Raw genomic sequence first — 25,123 nt, 5'->3', positions numbered from 1 at the left:
ACAACTCCCACCGTTCCCCTGAAGTCAAAACGGGAAGCTCCATTTCACACCGGAAATGTATTGGTTGGGGTTAACCATGATTGAATTTTTTTAAATTTACAATACAGACAAAAAGTCCGTGTTTTTCATAGAAAAACGGTAATTTTCCGCATTATAATTTAGCAAAACAACCAAACTCCAAGCGGAGACTCATAAAGCAACGGAAGTCTGTTTACAACTTAACGCCTGCCGGCCGTTCTTCATTGAGTTAGCAATTCTAGTTACCAACTAGCACAGCCAGATTAAATGCAACGTTAGCTAGCTGATGGTGAATTAATGCAATTAACTGTAGCTATGATTATGTATTTCTATTATCAACAAAGTAAATGTTTGAAGAAAACAACATTTTCAGTTCCTAGGTGGTAATTGTCACTTTTTTATTGCTGCATGTAGCTAGCTACTATTCAACATATTTTCGCCATTCTGCTGCATTCAGCTGGCCCCTCCACTGCCTGTCACCATGCCTGCTCTGCTGGACAGACCGAAGCTGTCCAACGCTATGGCCAGAGCCCTCCACAAACACATAATGAGAGAAAGGGAGCGTAAAAGACAAGGTGAGATATCACAAGGCTTGGCTTGACTACTGCATTCCTCACCAACCGTATCCACAATTATCTTGTTGGAATTAGTGCACATTTCTCATTGTTCTCAAGGTGATTTATTTTCTTCCTAATCTCAGAGGAGGAAGAGGTGGACAAGATGATGGAGCAGAAGATGAAAGAGGAAGAAGAGAGAAAGAGAACAAAAGAGATAGAGGAGAGGATGTCCTTGGAGGAGACCAAAGAACAGGTCAGAGAAAGTCAAAACAACATACAAACAGATGGAGATCAATCAGAGAAATAACTTGTTCACCTTAACCCTCTCTTCCTCCTCAAAGGTGATGAAGATGGGGGAGAAACTGCAGGGACTTCAGGAGGAGAAGCATCAGCTCTTCCTCCAGCTGAAGAAGGTCCTGCACGAGGAGGAGAAGAGACGCAGGAAGGAGCAGAGGTGAGAGTAATTGAGCCTCGATGACTCCTCAGGTCCATCTCAATGTCTTAAGCGGCTTCCTTTCCTTGTCTTCTTTCCTTAATATTTACCGACATGGAAACAGCTTAGGTGAAAACACTTTGGATGCCTGGATGTGTCTAGAAATGTGCTTTCACCGGTCAAGCTTCCTTAACATGGTGTCCTTTTTTGTTTTTGTTTTAAAGGCTCTTTAAATCCCATGTATTGCTATTGTTGTTATTATTATAACGTTAATGTAAGTGTAGAAAGAGTCAAGGTCAAGGATCCACTTTAGATTATTGAAATGCAATCCTCCCAGTTTGGATTATGAATGTGATTGTAGTAAGGCCATAGATATCAGGATTTGCTGATCGTTTGAGTTCTCCTTTCAGAGATCTCACCTGTTTTTACCTCTCCTGCAGTGACATCACAACACTGACGTCAGCCAGCTACCAGCCCAGTCTAACCATGCACACAGGACAGCATCTCCTTAACATTGAATGTAAGGTTTAGCCTACATCTGTTCATAAATGCAATCTGCTATCAATTACATAATAATCATAATAATATGGTCATCTACCAGACCTTTTGATTTTCAATATATGTAGCACGTTGTTTCTCTCCACAAATGTCTTCAGTGACTTCACTGACACCTGTCACTTCACTATACTCGTCCCTCATCCCTTTTTTCGTTCTCTCATCCCTCTGTCAGGCAGTCCAGTCAGTCACAACAGGGCCGGGGGTCTGATGTCAGAGCGCAGTAAGCAGTTGTTTCCAACACCGGTCAACCCGGTGAGTGGCAACTGGCGAGCCCTCAGCATGTGTAATATCCTTTCTAACCACTTGAGAGCTTTCTATGAAGCACACTTTTCACTTGTGTCGGAGGAGCAATATGGTCATAAAAGGAGTTCCAGACATCACTATTCGGCCCCAAGCTGGAATTAAATCCTTAACTCTGTAGTTCCAAACACCACGCCCCTACCCACTGAGCCATAGAAAATGTCAATGATGCCAACAGACGCATAACCCGTGCTCCGTGTGATTTGCTTAGAGTGACCGTTTCACTCTCCTCGCTCCACCAGAACCAGGCTGGGTTCAGTGCGGGCCCGGCTGAGCACGGACAGTTTGGGGGTAGTCAGTCGGTCCACGAGAGCTATGGCGTGGCCCAGACACAACACCCCTCCACCTACGCCCCCGGCCCCTCTGTACCTGTCAGCTTCACCACCAGCTCCCAGATCAGAGGTAGGATGTGTGTGGCTGTGATTTTTTTAGTGTGGGATTTTAATTTTTGAAGTTCAGTTATTTTCATTTTCAGACCGGATTTGCTAGTTTTTAATTTGTTTTTGTTGTATAGCACACTGTATTACTTATACAACTAATATAAGGACAGGACATGAGACAGGAGTAGATATTAACTTGGGCATCGTTTAATGCGTTTCACAGGAAGAACATTTCAACGTAGGTAAGCAAGGGGGAGTTACAGGTGCCCTAAAGGGACAAAACTAGAATATTAATACACAACAGTTTTAGTTGTATAAAATATTTAGTTTTTGTTTTAGTGTAAGGTAGAAACCAAATTCATGGGAGGCTAGGAGCCATTTGTGTTGAATAGTTTGTGCAAATATTGCCAGTGGGGGGTTGTAATACTTCAGGTGATGGGTCAGGTCATAGGTTAGATTTGAATTATAAAGGAAATCTCAATGTGGCTTGGTTTTAAAAGGAATGGCACTGAAGCTAGTGGAAGGAAACTGAACAAAATTCATGATGGTTTTTATTTTATTTAGTTTTGGAGTGAAATATAATCATTTCAGTGTAGTTTTAGTTTTTCAAATGGATTTGTTAATTATTTTATTTCAGTTTACGAAATAGATTTTTCATGATTTAGTTTTAGTTTACTATAATAACCTTGGTGTGCGCATGAGTAAGAGGGATTTAAAGCATCCTAACAGGTTTACTGTTTCCTTAAACTATTCATGTCCATAACAGACATTTTTTAATACCCTTAGGTAGGGGAGAGTGGGATAGGTTCGGCCACTTTTTACATTCCGCATCACTCCGTCAAGGGAAATAAAGTATTCTTTCTAACAAAGAGATCTATACTGAACAAAAATATAAACTCAACATTTAAAATTTTCTCCGATTTTTCCGAGTTACAGTTCATATGAAGAAATCAGTCAAAATGAAATAAATTCATTAGGCCCTAATTTATGGATTTCACATGACTGGGATGATCAGATATGCATCTGTTGGTCACAGATAACAAAAATGTGGCCTCACAATGGGCCTCAGGATCTTGTCACTGTAATTTTGTGCATTCAAATTGCCATTGATAAAATGCAATTGTGTTTGTTGTCCCTAGCTTATGCCTGCCCATACCATAACCCCACCACCACTATGGGGCACTATGTTCACAACGCTGACATCAGCAAACTGATCGCCCACACATCACCATACACATGGTCTGCGGTTGTGAGGCCGGTTGGATATAGTGCCAAATTCTCTAAAACGACATTGGAGGGAGCTTATGGTAGAGAAATTAACATTAAATTCTCTGGCAACAGCTCTGGTGGACATTCCTGCAGTCAGCATGCCAATTGCCCACTACCTCAAATCTTGAGACAAATTTTAGAGTGGCCATATATTGTCCCCAGCACAAGTTGCCCCTGTGTAATGATCATGCTGTTTAATCACCTTCCAAATATGCAACACCTGTCAGGTAGATGTCTAGGATATTTTATTTCAGCTCATGAAACATGGGACCAACACTTTACATGTTGTTTTATATTTTTGTTCTATATACATATATTTCAGAATGTTGTGTATCCCTGGAAATTATCAGAATTCATGTAAACATTACAGTTTTGAAAACATAGCTGTACAAAAAAAGTGGTCTCTTTGCACAACTTACGTATGGGGTAAATTGAGCCGTGGGACAGGGACAAGTTAAGCCACCTACAAATGTCTTAATGAAATATTACAACTACCTTTTTAAAACCATGTCTATCTTTTATATTCAGTGTATTACAGTGCATTCAGAAAGTATTCATACCCCTTGACTTATTCCACATTTTGTTGTGTTACAGCCTGAATTCAGTTTAGAAATGTTGGTAATTGTATTGAAAATGTAATACAGAAATATACTATTTACATAACTATTCACAACCCTTAGTCAATACTTTGTAGAAGCACTTTTGGCAGTGATTACAGCTGTGAGTCTCTGGGTAAGTCTCTAAAAGCTTTCCCCACGTGGATTGTGCAACATTTGTCCATTATTCTTTTCATAATTCTTCCAATTCTGTCAAATTGGTTGCTGATCATCGCTAGACAACCATTTTCAAGTCTTGCCATAGATTTTCAAGAAGATTTCATTCACAACTCTAGTTCGGCCACTCAGGAACATTCACTCTCTTCTTGGTAAGTAATTCCAGTGTAGATTGTTCATTGTGTTTTAGGTTATTGTCCTGCTGGAAGGTGAATTAATCTCCCCGTGTCTGGTGGAAAGCAGACTGAAACAGGTTTTCCTCTAGGATTTTGCCTGTGCTTAGCTCCATTCTGTTTCTTTTTTATCCTGAAAAACTCAGCAGTCCTTAATGATTACAAGCATAGCCATAACATGATGCAGCCACCACTATTCCTGAAATTATGGAGAGTGGTACTTAGTAATGTGTTATATTGGATTTGTCCCTAACGTAACACTTACAAGACAAAAAGTGTATTACTTTGCCACATTTTTTTTTGCAGTATTACTTAAGTGCCTTGTTGCAAACAGGATGCATGTTTTGGAATATTTGAATTCTGTGCAGGATTCCTTCTTTTCACGCTGTCAATTAGGTTAGTATTCTGGAGTAACTACAATGTTGTTGATCTGTCCTCAGTTTCCTATCACAGCCATTAAACTCTGTTTTAGTCACCATTGGCCTCATGATGAAATCTTCCTCTCCGGCAACTGCGTTAGGAAGGATGCATCTATCTTTGTAGTGACTGGGTGTATTGATACACCTTCCAAAGTGTAATTAATAACTTTACGATTTTCAAAGGGATATTCAATGTATACTTTTCAATAGATTTTTACCCAGCTAGCAATAGGTGCCCTTCTTTGCGAGGCATTGGGAAACGTCCTTGGTCTTTGTGGTTGAATCAGTGTTTGAAATTCACCGCTTGACTGAGGGACCTTAGGGATAATTGTATGTGTGGGGTAAAGAGACGAGGTAGTCATTAAAAAAAACACTATTATTGCACACAGTGAGTCCATGCAGATTATTATGTGACTTGTTAAGCACAATTTTACTCCTGAACTTATTTAGGTATCCACCTCTTTGTTAGGTAAAACCTATTATTTCTCCTTTTCATTTTTAATTAATTTGTTAAAACAAATTCTAAAAATGTAATTCCTATGACAAAAACAGTCCGAATGTAATCTATAACACAGCAAAATGTGGAAAAAGTCAAGGGTTGTGAATTCTTGCTGAAGGCCCTATATATGCTTTTAACAATTTAATTCATAAATGTATAAAAAAAAAAAGACATGCTGATCATTGAGAAAATTTGAACAAATAATTCTAAGCACAACTTTGATTGACAGTTGAGGTATGATAGATGACGTCAATGTGGCCTGTCTAGACACTTGTACTAACTATGTTGACACAATTTCATGAGTTTACACCAAACAGAATTTGTTCTGTGGCACATGTTGAAATTGTACTAAATATAGTACAAGGATGTGAATGGGTTAATACCTTAATACCCAATTAGATTGTTTCTGTCTCCTGCCTAGGTGTGTCTGCATTCCAGGCAATGCAGTACCTCCCTCATCAGCAGCCAGGCTATGCTGTTCACAGTCACTTCACGTCCCAGCCTGGATTCATCCCTGGTGCTGGAATACCCCTTCAGAAGCAGTTGGAACATGCCAACCAACAGTCTGGCTTCACTGACGCGGTAAGACCACTGGTCAGACAGATAGGGGGGGAAGATGCACTTTCAAGAGGTGCATATTATATAAGGTTGAGTTCTCTATTCAACCAATACACTTCGTTGTGAATCTGTTTTAATGTTTAAGTGCTTAGTGCACAAATGTCAATTCAAATCGGAGTCCTCACTCTTACCTCTTGTCCTTTCCTTGTCTTTCCCTAAACTCCTCTTGTGTTTTTCCAGGGTGCTCTGAGACCCGTGCACCCCCAAGCCCTCCATACGTCTGCTGCTGGCCTGCTCCCCACTTCCTCCATGGCTGTCCAGATCCCCACTCCCAAGGTACACCTCATTACCCCCTCCCCACCCCACATCTTACTGTTGATCAGAAATATGACTGCCTCAGAAAGAGGTTATTGTGGGTATGTTGGTTATTCCTTTACTCGTGCTCTTTATTAAAGCATAGATTGAAAAGTGATTTGTATTTTTGTTTTGTTGCACAATTTGTCCAAGCTCTCATAGCCAAAGCCAGAGGAAAAACAGTGTGAATCTTGAGTATGAAATAATCTTAACAGTGAACGCAAACATCTTTAATGTGTCAACTATAATATTCAATTTCAATTATTACTTGGTCATTTAAAATATGCATGGTTTAGCTTAAAGTTCTTAGCTGTTGCTTGATAACATTTCATTGGCGTTGTTCCGTCCACCAGGGCCCTTTCCAGAGCTCTCCCCAAGCGGCTCCTCGCCACGCTCTCCTTCCCCACACCCAGAGTGGACAGAGATTCTATCACCACAGCAAGTAACCATGGTTACCTGCCCAAACTACCTTTACCAGGAGTTCTTATCGTTGAGATTTCATAGGCTTCTAGAAGACTGGAATTATGGGACAGTAAAACTTGGATTTTGATGGTTGATTGTAAAGCCCAAACTTCCAGGCTTGACTTTGTAGTAATATTTCTTGTATAGTTTATTTTGTTAGTGCAGTATTACTTTAGTTTTAGATGCCTAGCTGTACTAGGAAACCATTTTCTCCACTGTGAAACTGTATAGTGTTATACTTTGTCAATTTTATTGTGTGTTTGGATGTATTACCTTCAACTATTATGTCCGCTAAATAAATAAAGCACACACCATTTCTAACAATTTGTGTCTTCTTTAATTCATTTTGGGGCGGGGAGACATTCTGCACAATTTGAACTTCTTTGTGAATGCAAAAACCAAATGCCATAACTTTTTTCTCATTCATGAGTTTGTACAAAGTAATAATGGGTCAAAAAACTTGGTGCTTCTCTCTATAGGTGACCCAGTGTGTCTACTAGCTAGCTACCTGCCCTGTTGGCAGCCCCTGTCGATAAGGTCTTTGCCCAGGCGTTGAGGGTAATGGAAGATAAGGGGTTGATTGCGCAAAGAAAGGACTTAGTCTTGTGCACGGTCTCGATCAGATATCTGAAAGACTGAACTGGAATTGGTTTGCGAGTTTCGTTTCTCCCAAATGCTACTCTGTGACACTTGTTCAACTCCTACTCAAAGAACTGGCCCCAGATTCACAAAACACTTAAGAAGCTTCTTACGAAAAAAAAATCCTCTATCTTAAATCATAAAATCTTTCCTACAAACTTCTCATATCTTGTTAATCTTCTTAAATCGGTTGCCTAGCAACAAACATTTATCTAGCAAAGGCAATCATATTTTCTACTGAGATTACTGTTCTAGTATGTTCTTGGGTTTAAAATAATCGATACTGAAACTTTCAGATGAAGTTTGTGAGTGAATTAAACATGTTCAATTGCTTTCATGAGCTTATTCTCTCACTGCCCTGAGTTCAAGACAAGGGTTTAGCTATCTTGGAATTAGGAACAAATCCCAAAACATTATTTTCAAGAATCGAATTTCTTCTTAACTTCTTACTTAAGGAGAAACATAAGAAGTAGCGCAAGTACATTTCCAATAACCTTTTTGAGGAATAGCAACTGTTTAACTTTCATCATAAGTCTATAGTTAAGGAAAAAAATGGCTGTTAAGACATTTCTTCTTAAGGTTTTGTGAATCTGGGCCCTGATCCTGGCATGTAAATCATGACACTTTTTTAAACAGACAGGTTTAGGTGCTATACGTTACACAAAATATTGAACAAGACAGAAGGGGCTCATTCAGAAGGGTGGATCGCTCAGAAAGTCAGAAATGTAACGTATAGACCTGATACAATCTCCATGTTCTAGAACCGGCACCATTTTCAATGATGTATGCTATATTTCTATTGTAACATTCCAAGCACAGTGCTCCCGCTGAATGAGCTCCTAAACAGAACAGCATCCATCACTCATACATCGAGTTGAAGAAGCCCTTGATGAATCGGAAAAATTTACAAAACAGACATTTGTGAGATTTTCACCCCTCCTCCCTTGACTAGGTACAGTAGTTACTTATGCCCTGCCCTCATAGGTGGCAATTTGTTTGTGAGAAAACACTTTCTCCATTCTACCTTCTCTCTCCGTTTAATCTGTACAGGTGTTGACCTGTGTGTGTGTGTGTGTGTGTGGAGAGAATGTTTTGTCTGTTTTGCTATTTCCAATTATTTATTGAATTGCGTTACTAATTTAACCCAGAGAAGGGCGAGAAAGTACAGTGAGAGGGAGAGAGATTACAAAAACAAAAGTGGGAGAATAGCATTGACGTGGCCTTATTCCCTCCTTTTTCCAGGTCCAGTGCATCTTGTTAACTCCTGAAAGAGAGTTGGGAGGACAAGGAAAGTACAGGGGTAGGATAGGTAGAAAAGGGGGAAAAAGAAAAGGGAAGATGAAGTGATTGAGGAAGACACACGTAGGGATAGGAAGGAGAGACGGGAAGAAAGAAAAAAAGTGGACAGTATAATTTAGTGTGCATCCATACAAAACAGTTCACAAGTGCATTGTGGTACATACAGTACGAACTCTGAACATTCAACAAATACAAAGATCCTTTCACATACCATCAAAATACAGTAACCCACCACACATTTAAAAACCTTGACCTCACATAGTGCACATTTCATATACAGTGAGCTCCAAAAGTATTGGGACAGTGACACATTTGTTGTTTTGGCTCTGTACTCCAGCACTTTGGATTTGAGATGATACAATGACTATGAGGTTGAAGTGTACACTGTCAGCTTTGATTTGAGGGTATTTTCATCCATATTGGGTGAACCGTTTATAAATTACAGGACTTTCTGTACTTTGTCCCCCCATTTTAGTATTGGGACAAATTCCTACGTGCAATGATTAATTACATCAAGTTGTGACTACAAACTTGTTTGGTGCATTTGTTGTATGTTTTGGTTGTATTTCAGATTATTTTGTGCACAATAGAAATGAATGGTTAATAATGTATTGTCATTTTTTGGAGTCACTTTTATTGTAACTAAGAAACTAATATGATTCTAAACACTTTTACATTAATGTGGATGCTACCATGATTACGGATAATCCTGAATGAATCGTGAATAATGATGACTGAGAAAGTTAGAGACATAAAAATGCTAACCTCCCCTGTTATTGTAATGGTGTGAGGTTAGAATGTCTTGGTGGTATGATATTTAGCTTTCTCATCATTAATCATTATGCATCCAACAAGTTTGTAGAGTCACAAGCTTTATGTAATCATTGCGCGCTAAGAATATGGAGCCAAATACTCAACTTTTGACTACTTTAATACACACAAGTGAATTTGTCCCAATACTTTTGGTCCCCTAAAATGGAGGGGGGGGGGGGGCTATGTACAAAAAGTGTTGTAATTTCTAAACGGACCACCCGATATCAAAGAAAATACCCTCAAAATTAAAGCTGACAGTCTGCACTTTAACCTCATAGTCATTATCATTTCAGAGCCAAAACAACCAAAAATGTGTCACTGTCCCAATATTTTGAAACTCACTATCCCAATACTTTTGGAGCTCACTGTAAATACACCATTACATTCACACAAATACACCAAGCATTGGAATCTATATAAAAACAACTCTTTATATATACATGTGCTCATACATAAATACTGTAAATAAATAACATATGTAAGCAAGTAATAAGTGCATAAGGGGTAGGCAAGTCCATTGCTGTAACAGTACTGTACCTTTCATAGATTTCATATAATATACAGTGGATTCATAAAGTATTCAGACCCCTTGACTTTTTCCACATTTTGTTACATTACAGCCTTATTCTAAAATTCATTAAATAGTCCCCCCCTCATCAATCTACTCACAATACCCCATAATGACAAAGCAAAAACTGTTTTTTGAAATTTTAGCAAATGTATAAAAAATAAAAAACTGAAATATTACAGAAACAAGATTCTCTGGTCTGATGAAACCAAGATTGAACTCTTTGGACTGAATGCCAAGTGTCACGTCTGGAGGAAACCTGGCACCATCCCTACGGTGAAGCATGGTGGTGGCAGCATCATGCTGTGGGGATGTTTTTCAGCGGCAGGGACTGGGAGACTAGTCAGGATCGAGGGAAAGATGAACGGACCAAAGTACAGAGAGATCCTTGATGAAAACCTGCTCCAGAGCGCTCAGAAGGTTAATCTTCCAACAGGACAACGACCCTAAGCACACAGCCAAGACAACGCAGGAGTGTCTATCGGACAAGTCTCTGAATGTCCTTGAGTGGCCCAGCCAGAGCCCGGACTTGAACCCGATCGATCTCTGGAGAGACCTGAAAATAGCTGTGCAGCAACGCTCCCCATCCAACCTGACAGAGCTTAAGAGGATCTGCAGAGAAGAATGGGAGAAACTCCCCAAATACAGGTGTGCCAAGTTTGTAGGGTCATACCTAAGACTTGAGGCTGTAATCGCTGCCAAAGGTGCTTCAACAAAGTACTGAGTAAACACTTATGTAAATGTGATATTTCAGTTTTCTTTTGTATTTTATTTGCAAACATGTCTAAAAACCTGTTTTTGCTTTGTCATTATGGGGTTTTGTGTAAATTGATGAGGAAAAAAACTATTTAATCCATTTCAGAATAAGGCTGTAAAGGTAACAGAATGTGTAAAAAGTCAAGGGGTCTGAATACTTTCCGAATGCACTGTACATGGAAAAACAAGACATCCCCAGTATATTGTACAGTACTCTTAAACAATTCCCTTGTACCAACATGTTTTTCAAAACAGACATATACTGTAGTGCGAATGAAGCCTACAACCAGGTAAACCAACAGTAACATTGCAAACACTGGAGGCTGCTGAGGGGAGGACGGTTCATAATAATGGCACATGGTCCATGTGTTTGATGCCATTCCATTTGCTCCGTTCCAGACATTATTATGTATTTGATACCATTCCACCTATTCCACTCCAGCCTTTCCCACGAGCCCGTCCTCCACCAATTAAGATGCCACCAACCTCCTGTGATTTAAAACAAATAAATAAGTAGCCTGGGGGACCAGCCAAAGTGTTTCAGTATGTCCTTAGGCAAAGTAAAACATGTACCTAACCTTGGCTGATAAAAAAAGACATACAAATAAATAAGATACATTCAAAAAGACCTTGATCAACATTAACGATAACTCCTGTTATGCCAACATCTCTGTAGTTCAAGGTCTTGAATAGAGATGTTCTCCAAAAAGCAGTCTTGGAGTTGCCTTCCCCTTGGTCCATAGACATACAGTGTTACGTACCTGTAACCTGGCAATGCACGTGCATGTTAAAAAGTGTCCTGTGGCATCACACACACACACACACACACACACACACACACACACACACACACACACACACACACACACACACACACACACACACACACACTTTTGTCACAGGCAGTGTGTGTATGGGGTGACAGGTAGTTCAGTTGGGATACAGAAAGCTTCTGCATTTACCTGCAGTGTCTTATTTAGCCATGGCCTTGATGGCAACTGCAGCCTCCTCATTCATCGCAGACAGAACAGTGATCTGGGAAACAAACAAAATACATGTATTTTAATTATAAGAACAACTTTGCTGGTGTAGTAGAAGTAAACTAGTTGTGTCTATCTTAGGCTGGGACATCATCCCTTTCCCTGAGACTTGAAGCAATTGCTACCCCCAAACCAGTGGAGGCTGCTGAGGGGAGGACGGCTCCTAATGGCTGGAACAGAGCAAATGGAATGGCATGTTTTTGATACCATTCCACCTATTTCACTCCAATCATTACCACGAGCCTGTCCTCCCCAATTAAGGTGCAACCACCCTCCTGTGCCCCAAACCATAACACTTTGCAGAGTGCTGCTGAGAGCATGGTATCGATTCCCAGTAGGGATTGGTATGTGCTACATACTGTACAGTCTTACTCCCAAATTCCATGTATCCCTAGTCCTGCCAGTCTTCATTGATAAGTGAGGGTATTTGTGTACTCTGCTAGTTTTAACTGTTCGTGACAGGGACATTCAATTCCCGGAAGTAATGTAAGTATACAGGTTCAATATGACTATAGCAGCTATAATACATATGGAATCAGTGGTAGAAAAAGTACTCAATTGTCATACTTCTGTATAAGCAAAGATACCTTATTAATGGAAAATGACTTAAGTGAAAGTCACCCAGTTAAATACTACTTGAGTAAAAGTCTTAAAGTGTTTGGTTTTAAATATACTAAAGTATCAAAAGTAAATGTAATTTCTCAAATATAATTAAGTATCAAAAGTTAAAGTTAAAAAAAAATATATATTTCAAATTCCTTATATTAATGGCACAATTTTCGTATTTTTAAATTTACGGATAGCCAGGGACATACTCCAACACTCATTTACAAACAAAGCATTTGTATTTGGTGAGTCCACCAGATCAGAGGCAGTAGAGATGACCAGGGATGTTCTCTTCATTGGTGTGCGAATTGGACCATTTTCCTGTCCTGCTAAGCATTCAAAATGTAACGAGTACTTTTGGGCGTCAAGGAAAATGTATGGAGTAAAAAGTACAATATTTTCATAAGGAATGTAGTAAAGTAAAGTACAGATAGCCCCCAAAAATACTTAAGTAGTACTTTAAAGTATTTTTACTTAAGTACTTTACCCCATTGTATGGAATTTCCACCAAACACACACCGGGTAAATAGATCAGAAGAGGAGAGGAAAACATGAATCTGTCACGCCCTGACCTGAGAGCTGTTTTTCTCTGTTTAGTTAGGTCAGGGTGTGATATGGGGTGGGCATTCTATGTATTTTATTTCTATGTTTTGGCCAGGTATGGTTTCCAATCAGAGGCAGCTGTCTATCGTTGTCTCTGATTGGGAACCATACTTAGGCAGCCTTTTCCCACCTGTGTTTTGTGGGTAGTTGTTTTCTGTTTTGCCATTCGTTACCTGACGGAACTGTTTGGCTTTTCGTTTTGTTTCTTTGTTCTAGTGTTTCATTTGTTTAATAAATCAATATGAACACTTACCACGCTGCGCTTTGGTCCCCTCTCTACGACAGCCGTAGCAGAATCAGATATGTCTACCTACACAACTGCTTATGTAGAGGAGGTACAAAGGACTGAATAAGGACAATAAAATCTCTGGACTTTAGGAAAAGGGCTACTCCCATGCAACACTGTGTCTTACAAAACCGTAACGCTTAATAGCAAACGTAGGCAATTTCTTGTCGAGGGAGAATCATAGACGAAGTAGGATGAGGAACACCACTGACCAGAATCTCCTCTCCAGCGTCGTACTTGGTTTCGATTTCTTTGCCCATGTCTCCTTCTGGCATCTTCAGGTCCTCTCTCACTTCACCGCTGTCCTGGAGCAGAGACAAGTAACCATCCGTGATCCCAATCAACTGCAGGGGGAAGAGAGGACGGAGGGAAGGAGGATGACAGAAAGACAGACGTGTGAAAAATACTCTTGTTTAATTTCTGCCCCTTTTCTGATTGCCCTGTCAATCAGTCAATCAATTAGAGCTACTGTGTGCCCTCCAATCAACTGACTCATGTCCACCCACAGTGCCAGAGTCTCCCGCCCGAAAGAGGGTAAAAATGAACACAGGAGAAAAAACAGCTACCCACTTGAGGTTCCCTATCCGGCTCTAAGGACCATGAAAAAGTATAGAACTTGTGCTGGTGTTGGTCAAAGGCATTCCATCCCAGAGTTGTACTAGACACACCACTGTGATTACATTCACCTTCAAACTCCATTATGTGTTCCTCCAACCTCATTGACTTTTCCTCATGGCTTAAACAGCACTGGATTGGTACAGGAAAAATGCTAATATCTCCACAGCCTATTAATAGGCTATAGCAGGGTTCCCCAACTGGCGGCCCACAGGATGAATTTGGCCCGTGGGTGGTTATATTTGGCCCCCCAAGTTTTCTGAGCAAAAACATAACATTTCGAATTTTCATTGTTGGACATAAAAGACTGTAAAAACACCAGTAAATCAGCTCCAAATTATTACATTTTTGGAAATCTGTTCCTAAGTATTCCCACGCAGGCAATTTGCCGACTACAAATGATTGGTATTCATGTTCCGGCCCCCCGATCAACCGCTCAAGATAAAAATCAGCCCACGGCTGAATCTAGTTGATGATCTCTGGGCTATAGGGAGGTTCCACCATACTGCTGACACCTAGTCAATCCTCACAGATCTTCCAGTGTGAGTCAACAAGGGCAGAGGCAGGAGATTGAGTCAGGGAATTACAAATAGGGAATCAGAATGCACAAGGGACATCTATTACCAGTGACGTGGCCATTTAGTTTGAGAGTGAGTGTTACCTAATTGGCCATCTCACTCAAACCAGCAATACCTCTTTCTCTCTACTTCTCCTTCTCTCCCTCCATCCTTTCTGTCCTCCTCACTGCTTTGGCCGTTCCAATGTCCTCTCACCTGGTAGTCTAGTCTCTTGATGTTGGGTACGTCCATGTTGTGGGTGGAGGGACAGATATCCTCATACTTCTTTCCGTTGAAGATGTCAATACCAACCATGTGGACCTGCCCATAAAGAAAAGGAAAGACAAACTGTTCAGGGAGTTGTAGACACAATACATACAGACTCAGAAACAAGCGCAAGATAGTATGATGTCAGCCACTCTTTCATGTCTGCACACCAGCCAGGGCTATAAAAATGGTTACAGTCAAATCGGGCACAACTGACCTTAGCGTGGCCGTGTTTGCCGGTCTTGGATGTGGACATCTCCACGATTTTGCAGGGTCGTCCCTTCAGCACCACGAAGCCGTTCTTGCGCAGGGCCGAGCACTGCTGGGGGAAGGTGGCGGATGCCCCGGCATCGCCTGTCTGGAAGTCAACGTCTGCGTCTGCCATACCTGCTGCCGAGGCAATGATGTCACAGGGGAGAGGGGGGAGGGGGAATGTGGAAAGAGATTTCTGTTTAAAAAAGGAAAAAAAGATTGCCTTTCATGACATAACACTTGCACTTGACTTTTCCCTCCCCCTACTAGCACTGACTTTGCTGATAGCTACTTTATTGAGGAAAAAGGAACTTACTATGACTGACATATGCGGTAGTCCAACCTAACTGTCTTAATTAAGATGAATGCACTAACTGTAAGTCGCTCTGGCTAAGAGCGTCTGCTAAATGACAAAATGTAAATATAAAATGTTAACGAGGACTAAGAACTGGTTAATGACACCGCTGGTAATGACATCACTGGTAATGACGCCACTCAGATACTGCAGAGTCCGGGGATTGGGGGAAGGGGGTCCAATTACTCCAAGTGGTCTACTTACCTCTAATTCCATTCTAATACATGTTAGTTATGGCTTATGCTTGGGAAACTAGCTATTTGCTGATACATCTACAATAGATGTTTAAAAGGTTTTGCTAAAGAATAAATAAAAAGGGAGTGTATTCCGGTATTCCTATTTTTAGCAATAAACACATTATTGAGCAATAGAAAAATGATGGCCTACTGCACTTGGTATGATGTTACACTGTTTGCAGTGTAATGAAGTGTGCAGTAGGCATACACTTTCTCCTACTGTGAATTTTCCAAGAATAATTTTAAATGTGTCCAAATGACCACACTCCAGTAGGGTACTTGCATATTTTACTTAATAACGTTAAGAAATGCAACATTATTAATTGAATACAAAATGAATAAAGAGCTGGTTCACTGACATTAGGAGAAAGAAAATGATAATATCGAGGTAAATAAAGTAACGAGATAGGGCACCTGTTAACTGGACCAGTCAGCCATTGCCTACTCACTATGAGCAATAGGATATAACAGTTTTCTGAAAAATGAATAGGCCTTCTCTATGCTACTTTTGTGCAATTGCCACAAACATTGGAACATTTTCAAATAATGGACTATGTAAACAAGTATATTATTTGCTGAGTATGTGAGTGACTATATATCGCCGCGGAGGAATGCACGCGATTCAAGGAAAGGCCCCATGCCTGGCCAAAGCAATGCACGCGTGCGTCAGCCTTGGTTATAATGTCAAGAATATTATAACGGTCAACTTGCTGTTGTTGGTTATAACGTCAATAATATTATAACGGTCAACTTGCTGTAAGAATAATGGCAAAAATATTGGTGGAAAGTTATATCCATTCAACAGAAAGAGCTACAAAAGTATTGCATCATATAGCATATTCCAATTAATCTACTGTGATTGAATTCGGTCTGCAGCCATAGCCTAGGCCTATTGGAAAACGACACTGATTATACTGGTAGAGGCTTAACCACGGCGCTTGACACACACAAGGCCAATTTGAGACTATACGTGGAACGTAAACACACATTCATAATAAGGATATGTTCATTTACATATTAGTAACAGACAAACTGTCGCTGCCACATTTTTATAACACGCGTGTCTTGCTCCGCAGTGTTGGAGCCTAGCGCGGCCTAGTGCGCACAAAACGTGAACCGGCTGTCAGTGACGGCATCGCTGCATGCATGCGCACTGCTAGTGGGCTGAGGCCCCACTAACTAATATGGGGGCTCCGCTCCAGTCGAGAGGCAAGTGTAACATTGTTGCATGAACCACACAAGGAGAACTCTTGGTCTTGATACACTGAAAAGGCTACGTCGCTGATAGGAATGTAGGCTACTAGAGTAAAATGACTAAGCTAATGCGCATGATAAGGCTACGGCGAGCATAGCGGTAGGTTTGAGTTTCGGTCCCAAGTTATTTTGGTCAATTTCTGTGTAAAATCGTCCCACCGAAGATATGCATGACATTATACATTTGATTGGCTGATAGGTAACGGAAACTTTATCAGTGAGCATTGAGCAAGGGCAATTTAACAGCCTATTGCTTATAGACTATCAAACGTGATAGCCTACAATACAACAATACGATGTTGTATTATTGGTAGGCTATCATCTCATAATGCTCACAAGTGAGCAGCTATGTAGAATGAAAATAACGTGACAGCTATGAGCAGACGAGCATAGGAAATGTTAAGTCTAACGCAAAATCACGCCCGTTATATTCACGTTATGATAAGTAGGCTTAACTTACCCGGTGAACTAACGTTTCCACAATTTGTTTACTCTGTTCGTTTTACAAAATTGTCAAACCTTCCCACTTTTTATGTCTTCCTTTTTCTCTCTTCGTCCGCAGCTACGGTTGTCTGGTTGGTGTCTACCGCCGCGATGCCTCTGTCTGTCGTACCTTATCTCCTAAATCAGCTCTCTTCCTCTCTCATTCCAGTCGCTTCCACTATCCTCCCTATTTTGTCCTGCGGCTCCGTCGTATCGTTCTCGTTGGGGGAGGGGGGGCATACGCTTGGGTCAGCCGCCAGCCTAAAAAGAGTGGGAACCTTAAACCCACACTGTCCGTAGCCTAGCACTCTCCACCTTTCCAAATACCCATGAAATGAACCTAGGCAATATTGTGCTTAGTGCGCAGGCGTGGTCACCCTCAATTCTCAGATTCTAGAACAGGGAGGGGGCGCAATCCCGGGAACATCGAATGGAACCTCTCATTCACTAAGCATGGGGCCTCTCTCATTCATTCTAAGGACCGTTATTTTTGGGAATAAGGATATGGGCGCTTTTACGCACCAAATAAGCACTCTCGGATAATGATCGAAGCCTCAATAGAAATTGATCCCTTATCATTCACCATATTTCACTTTTAAGGGAATATTAGGATTAAGATTGTTTTTAACCTTTTTTTAAAGAAGATTGCGCTTTTAGGGGGTTCTGGTTTTAATGCTCAATAAATGTTTCTGATGTAGGCCTAATAACAGCGTCTCATTATTGGCAAAAGTCTTTGCTCTTTGTAATAGGCTACCCATGGTGGTATTGCCCCCATGGTGGTATTGACATGGCGGCAGGCAGTCAAAGTCAGTGCGCAGTGATTGGCAGTTCGCGGAGCCGCTGGGTTAAATTTAGCCCAGTGAAACATGAATCCGATGACCTATGTGTGGAGGGCCCGAGGGCCAGATGGGAGCTGAGATAAAATGGAGGGATGGGGAGTGTTGAGAGACTAGGGGGCATGCGAGTCAGGGCATGGGTTGGAGCAAAGACGGGGACGGGGGGTGTTTGTGCTGACTGATTTGGCGCAGGACCAACCATGTAATTTATCACTGACGGCTGCACGAGCTGAAATATCCGCAACAGAGAGACAGGTGCTAAGCCATTTACTCATAGGAGAGGGTAACACCTAGTAGGCCTAGTAACCCATTATGATAGACCAGCACACATGAATTACACTTTGGACAATGGCATGCTATTGACTATTTCAGAATCATTTATCAATCATATAGGATATGCACTCTGGTCCACACAGTTACGAGAGGCTACATGCATAACACCCAGTGGTTTAAAGTACTTAAGTAAAAATACTTCAAAGTACTACTTACGTCGTTTTTGGGGGTATCTGTGTTTGACTTTACTATTTATATTTTGACAACTTTTACTTCACTACATTCCGAAAGAAAAATAATGTACTTTTTACTCCTGACACCCAAAAGTACATTTTGAAAGGAAAATGGTCAAATTCACACACTTATCAAGAGAACATCCCTGGTCATCCCTACTGCCTCTGATCTGGCGGACTCACTAAACAGAGAACATCCCTGGTCATCCCTACTGCCTCTGATCTGGCAGATTCACTAAACAGAGAACATCCCTGGTCATCCCTACTGCCTCTGATCTGGCGGACTCACTAAACAGAGAACATCCCTGGTCATCCCTACTGCCTCTGATCTGGTGGACTCACTAAACAGAGAACATCCCTGGTCATCCCTACTGCCTCTGATCTGGTGGACTCACTAAACAGAGAACATCCCTGGTCATCCCTACTGCCTCTGATCTGGCAGACTCACTAAACAGAGAACATCCCTGGTCATCCCTACAGCCTCTGATCTGGTAGACTCACTAAACAGAGAACATCCCTGGTCATCCCTACTGCCTCTGATCTGGTGGACTCACTAAACAGAGAACATCCCTGGTCATCCCTTCCGCCTCTGATCTGGCGGACTCACTAAACAGAGAACATCCCTGGTCATCCCTACTGCCTCTGATCTGGCGGATTCACTAAACAGAGAACATCCCTGGTCATCCCTACTGCCTCTGATCTGGCGGATTCACTAAACACATGCTTTGTTTGTAAATTATTCTCAGTGTTGTAGTGTACCCCTGGCTATCCGTAAATACAATTTAAAAAACTAGAAAATTGTGCTGTCGGGTTTTCAAAATATAAAGAATTTGAAATTATTAATACTTTTACTTTTGATACTTAAGTACATGTTAGCAATTCCATTTACCAGTGATACTTAAGTATATTTAAAACCAAATACTTTGAGACTTTTATTCAAGTTGTATTTTACTGGGTGACTTTCACTTTTACTTGAGTCATTTTCTATTAATAAGGTATGTTTACTTTTACTTAAGTATGACTTGTGAGCACTGTTTCCACCACTGACAACACCTCATTCAGGTTATCACCTGTCAAATCTCTTTAAAATCTGGGTGCTCCGCTCTGCGCGCTATCATTTGTCCTGCTCTACCTGCTTTTATTTTAAACCTGTCTTTTTTGCGGCCTACGCCCTTCCAAATGGCTTCCTTGCTGAGCTAATGAGGCTCCTGGATTGGCTACTATGAAACCAATGAGGGCGCGGTTAACATCGTGGATCCCGGGAGATTGTCAGGATAAAAAGTTTGCCGTGGCGGCCAGAGCAAAGTTTGGAGAGGGGGACATTATTGTAAACGTGCATCCGTGAGAGTATGACCGACGCAGAAGCGCAGAGCGCCCCACCGTCGGCTCCGGTGGAAGAACAGCCACAGCCGGAGAGAAAAATTATAGGTAGGTGAAGTGGAATTATTAGTGACAAAAATATCTTCCTTGACTAAAGTTAGAATATGTGAGTGTTGTAAGTTTGTATTTACCTATGCGTCATGGCCACGCACTAAAGCCAGAACATGGCTGTGCCTCAAATCATTGCTTAAAATATGTCAGTAGGACTAAAGATTGGGTAGTTGGAAAGTGCGTATGTTTCAGTGACTCATGTCGGTTTTGTAACTCTTGGATGTTAATCTGTGGGAGTAGCGCACATTGTACACCCAGGTCAAGTTGTGCTGATCCTAAGCAGTTTTTGGAGTTTCGTTTCAAGTTCCACGTGCCTCATGTTTTACGCAAGGACTTGGATGAATATAATTGTATTAAATGCTTACTCCAGTTTAAGACTGACCATTAATGTCGCCACAAATATATTGTTCAACAAGCGCATATATTTAAATTGAGACTTAAAGTAGGACATTTGCTCAACTGACCCCTCGTGGGTTTGTGCGGTTGGTAATGTGCCGGCCTGTTTAGATGCACACGCGTTATCAAGTTCAATTATTCAAACCGACATTTTGAGTTGTCGCGTATGGACGTGGTTGAATGTAGGCTAATGGTGTCACAATATGACCCTAATTTCACCTCATCAAATGTCACGTGTTCAAAGGGGGAGGGATGTTTTCCACAGGTGTACGTCATCTTGATCAACGATTGACGTCTGATTTCACCCTGTGACAGTCCTTTAGGTCAGAATGTTAACGTGACAATCAAGCATTGACAAGTGAACTGGGCTTTCATTAAATGTTCAGTGGTATTGGTGTAAATTATTTGACAGGTTTCCGTTAAACGTTCCAATTGAGGTGGTCAAGTGCCATTGGTTTTGGTTACATCAACAAAGTTACTAGGTATGTTAATGTGTATTCATCAACTCTCTACAATGTTAAAATGGTGAAACACACCTATGCACAGTAAGCACAACGTGTCCCACTTGGTGTCTAGTCAAGTATTGTTAATGATTGGCACAATCACGGCATGTCCTGCAGCCTAGCTTGAACCGTTTTGGTTGATAAAAGTTGCGATAAGGGAGACATGTACTAGGTCATATAGTAGACGTTCACTTTCAAGACCTCAAATGCAGCTTCACAATCGTTGATTCCTTCTTTTTGACTTGACTTTGATGTTTGAGACATTAAACTGTTGTTGCAGCCACCGCAGTCCAAGGCACCGTGAAGTGGTTCAACGTGCGCAATGGATATGGCTTTATCAACAGGTACCCTGCTATGTGGTTTTGTGTAATGTGGCTGTCAAATGTGAAATTGGAAAGTACACTAATGGGCATTTAACTTGACACAATGCATGTGCTCTGTAGTACTGGTATGACACGTTAACATGGATATAGTTTGATCATTTTGGATGTGTCATAACGGATCATTTTTTCCCCCTTCAGAAACGACACCAAAGAGGATGTCTTTGTTCATCAGGTAAGCCCAGCAAGATGAAGTCAGAATCACAAAGAGCACCTGCTGCTTCATACCACTGGGTTGCATTCATTAGTGTGAATCTTAGCAAAACGTTTTACAATGTGAAATGAAAACTAGGGATTCTTATTGGACAAGTTCAGGCAGTCCGTCCCTGTTTTATTCTGTTTGGTGCCTAGTGAATACAAACCCTGTATCACAACATCCAATCCATCTTTTTAGACTGCTATCAAGAAGAATAACCCCAGGAAGTTCCTTCGCAGTGTTGGGGATGGGGAGGTGGTAGAGTTTGACGTGGTCGAGGCCGCCAAGGTAGGCAAACCTGTAAGGACGATCTTTTTTTTTTCACCCTCCATTATTAACAAGTCTTAAGGATAGTTCAGCCCAAAATCAAACTTTATTAGATCTTTTTGTGCTTTTGACATAGTCCTATGCCAATTTCAGTTTCATTCCATAAGTTGTGTGGCTGCTGCGTTATCTGTTTGTTCATTTTCAAATGAATGGAAAATATTAGCTTTTTGGAGTGAACTATCCCTTTAATTTGAATGCCACTCAAACTGTTTGAATTGTATATCATTGTTTTAAATATCTCTCCTACAAGCTCTCTCTCTCCTTCTCTCAGGGCTCGGAGGCAGCCAACGTGACAGGGCCTGGTGGCGTTCCCGTCAAAGGCAGTCGGTACGCGCCCAACAAACGCCGTTTCCGCCGCCGTTTGTCCCCTCGCAGCCCCAGGCCTGGTGACGAGAAGGTCGACGGCACCTCAGGCCCCACCTTGGAGGGTGGAGGAGAGCAGGACGGAGAACGGCCTCCGCCGCGAAGGCGCAGGCCCCGCCGACCCAGACAGGAAGTGCAAGAGGTGATGAGTAGATGGATAAAAAGCTGCAACCCCATGTTTTAAAGTCCCTTCTCCATTTTGACTTATTTGAAGAGGAAAAACAGACCAACTGAAAGTAAAATGGTGAATGGAATTTACTGCCACTTTTTCTAGGAAGTTGCTTCCGCTTGTCCAGTTCCTAAATGGATGTCCCCCCACCCTAAACCCTACCCTTACCTTAACTGTTTTAAATTGAAACTTTAATGGGGTGAAGTCAGTTGGGATGTCCCATGGGTTTCTTTGACTTTTCCGTTACTAAATGTTTGCAAATGGAGGGGTAGTTGAGGATTGGACCTCCACCTGTGCATATCAGTTGTGTAATTGGTTTCCCTCCTGAAGTGTTGTGTGGTCTGTTCTCTCCCCCAGGGTGAGCCAGGGGAACAGGAGGGAGGAGCAGAAGGCGACCAGCAGAGGCCTCCACCGCGCAGGTTTAGGACCCAGTACCGCAGGTGAGACTGACATGGCATTTTTGTGTGTAGGCTTTTATGTATTTGGGATGTTCACATGTCAATAGATCTTACCAAGTTTGTGGATGACTTTTTAGCCCAAAGGCCAGTATTCCAAGAGTTGATGATGGTGTAGTTTTGGCCTATTTGACTTGCAGTGTATTTGACTTTGTCCCATGCCATCTAACCTTCTCAGGCCATTCCGTCCTCGCCCACCTCCCGGGGAGGTTCAGGCGGGTGCTGCCACCTCAGAGGGCCAGGCAGCAGAAGGGCAGGAGGTGGTGGAGGTGGTGGTGAAGGAGGCCCAGGAGGGCCAGCAGCCAAACAGGGAGCAGGCCAACGAAGACAGCCAGAAGCCCCGCCGACAGTTCAGCCGCCGCAGGCAGAGGAACTCGGAGTCTAACTCTGTCTCTAAAGTGAGCGGCTCAGTGCTTCCTATGTAATGTTGCAATACAAAATAATACAATGACAATATTATGTTGCTAATTTTCCCCTCTGTTCATATCTTAGGATGGGACAGAGAAGCCAGATAAGCTAGCCTCGGAACCTAGCACTCCCCTTCAGACAGCCAAGCCAGCTGACCTCAAGGCCTCCCCCAAGTCCTCCCCTAAAGGCTCCCCCAAAATGTCCCCCAAAACTTCCCGCAAATCACCAGAGGTAAGAGGCACCCCGAAATCTATTCAATGCGTCCTCTTGCTTTTAACTGTTGTAACTGGTCTTAACTTGGCTACTGTTTTACTGTAGGTATTCCTGTATGTAGTCATTATATTAATATTGAGTCTTATGTTCCAACGAAGTAAAAAAATTGTCATTTTTTTCAGCCACCTGCCACGACAGTTCCTGCAGCCTCAGAATGACGCCCAGGATGGGACGGTGTAACGCGACCCCAGTCAAGAGGTGGGACCCTACTCTAAACTGGCGCAGCCTTTGAGGGTTTGGGTGGAGGGTTGCGCTTCTTGCATTACTACAAAAACTGCGATGTCGGCTATCTCGTAGCTGTTGTCACTAGTATGTGATATTTAGTTAGTTTTTCATCGTATGGGTTTTCAGAGGAAATGCACGAGTCTTCTGAAAGATGGTCAGCACCTGCGGTCCAAATGGGGGAACTGGGTGTTAAAGATGCTTTTCCTAATGACTTTATATTTTTGGGATGTTCTTGTGTTCAATGAAAGCCCACCTATATTGCAGTTGTAAATTGGTCGCCAATTGAAGGCTCAAACCCGGTGGGACCCACTGCCTGTTAGAAGTCTTAATTCTTGGCATTAATTGTTTTAAGTGTTAATGTCTCTCTCCCCTTTGTCCCCCTCTGTCGGTCTTTGCCCCGCCTGTCTTTTTTTCACCTACCTGCCTTTCTCCCCTTATCTTCTCTGCCCATCTGTCTCTCTCCCCCTGTCCCTCTCTTTAGGTCCTAGGGAGGGTTAGCTGGGGGACCGAGCCCATCTCACCACACCCACCACTGTGTGCACTACTCTCCAATCCCCCCCGCATCCCACCTTACAACCCCCTTCCCCCCACCCCTGACTTGTCTAGCTAGAAACTGCATATGGGAGATGGGAGGGAGGTGTGTGTCTATTCATAAATGTTAAAATACACCTAGAAAGATCTAGAAGAAAAAAGTATTTAAAAACCTGCTTGGATGCCCAGTTATTCCATAAACCCCCAGCTAGTTTACTTTAATTGACTGAGAATGGGCATGAGCAGTAGAGGACCCAGCCGCTATTTAAGTTCGATGATGAGAGGGAAGCGTGTGTGAGGGTAGTGGTCCAGGAGTTGCGACGAGAACCTTGCCACCCCCTTGTTTCTAAAACATGCTGCAGCCCACACCCTATTTGGAAAATCAAGGCCGGGGGTTGGTTTAAAAAAAGTCATTTTTGTTCTACTTATTTTATGTGCTTTTCTTTTGGAGGGGATTATGTGCAATGTCAGTATCTAAATGTCAATAAAATGTTTGCAAAACCCACAATGCATTCATGTCTTTAATGTCCCCAATACAATGCATTCATGTCTTTAATGTCCACAATACACACTCCAGGAAATGTAAAATGTCTGACTTGAATCTAATTTTAGTGGGATAAAACCCAGAGTAAGTAATTGAATTTCTTAAATTCCAACTCCAGTAGAATCTGAAACCGGAGCATCGCACACTTGATAAAAGCTGTAACATTAAAATGCAGTATTTGTATTCAATTTGACCTGT

At 41.8% G+C, this 25,123-nt stretch overlaps 3 protein-coding genes across 13 annotated transcripts; 2 read left to right on the top strand and 1 right to left on the bottom strand.

Moving 5' to 3' along the window:
- Positions 1-20: 20 nt before the first annotated feature.
- LOC106577555 (G protein pathway suppressor 2) lies at positions 21-7,077 on the top strand. The gene is made up of 10 exons (XM_014155690.2): positions 21-138; positions 476-593; positions 719-828; positions 917-1,029; positions 1,449-1,528; positions 1,739-1,818; positions 2,109-2,268; positions 5,801-5,961; positions 6,178-6,273; positions 6,645-7,077. The coding sequence occupies exons 2-10, from the start codon at positions 500-502 to the stop codon at positions 6,735-6,737; spliced, it is 987 nt and encodes a 328-aa protein (XP_014011165.1). The 5' UTR covers positions 21-138; positions 476-499; the 3' UTR covers positions 6,738-7,077.
- On the bottom strand, positions 7,068-17,613 carry LOC106577556 (eukaryotic translation initiation factor 5A-1). Of its 8 annotated transcripts, none has more exons than XM_014155691.2 (6): positions 17,360-17,613; positions 15,020-15,192; positions 14,752-14,856; positions 13,576-13,707; positions 11,791-11,863; positions 7,068-8,656 (listed from the first exon to the last, which is right to left on the bottom strand). In XM_014155691.2, exons 2-5 carry the CDS (start codon positions 15,185-15,187, stop codon positions 11,801-11,803), a joined length of 468 nt encoding a protein of 155 aa, XP_014011166.1. In that variant the 5' UTR covers positions 15,188-15,192; positions 17,360-17,613; the 3' UTR covers positions 7,068-8,656; positions 11,791-11,800. The 8 variants fall into 8 exon arrangements, with proteins under 8 accessions (XP_014011166.1, XP_014011167.1, XP_014011173.1 ...); XM_014155692.2 differs by having other exon boundaries at positions 15,020-15,189; XM_014155698.2 differs by having other exon boundaries at positions 17,513-17,605.
- A 2,258-nt stretch (positions 17,614-19,871) lies between these two features.
- On the top strand, positions 19,872-24,886 carry ybx2a (Y-box-binding protein 2-A). Of its 4 annotated transcripts, none has more exons than XM_014155487.2 (10): positions 19,872-20,152; positions 21,335-21,398; positions 21,576-21,609; positions 21,829-21,918; positions 22,208-22,462; positions 22,847-22,929; positions 23,123-23,342; positions 23,437-23,583; positions 23,748-23,823; positions 24,332-24,886. In XM_014155487.2, the coding sequence occupies exons 1-9, from the start codon at positions 20,074-20,076 to the stop codon at positions 23,781-23,783; spliced, it is 1,008 nt and encodes a 335-aa protein (XP_014010962.1). In that variant the 5' UTR covers positions 19,872-20,073; the 3' UTR covers positions 23,784-23,823; positions 24,332-24,886. The 4 variants fall into 4 exon arrangements, with proteins under 4 accessions (XP_014010962.1, XP_014010963.1, XP_014010961.1 ...); XM_014155488.2 differs by having other exon boundaries at positions 21,829-21,930; positions 22,229-22,462; XM_014155486.2 differs by having other exon boundaries at positions 21,829-21,930.
- The last annotated feature ends 237 nt before the right edge of the window (positions 24,887-25,123 follow it).

Source organism: Salmo salar, chromosome ssa18 (assembly GCF_905237065.1).
Source record: "Salmo salar chromosome ssa18, Ssal_v3.1, whole genome shotgun sequence".
NCBI classification, from domain to species: Eukaryota; Metazoa; Chordata; class Actinopteri; order Salmoniformes; family Salmonidae; genus Salmo; species Salmo salar.
Note: the sequence above shows the minus strand (reverse complement) of the source record. Positions and strands in the feature narration are given on the sequence as shown.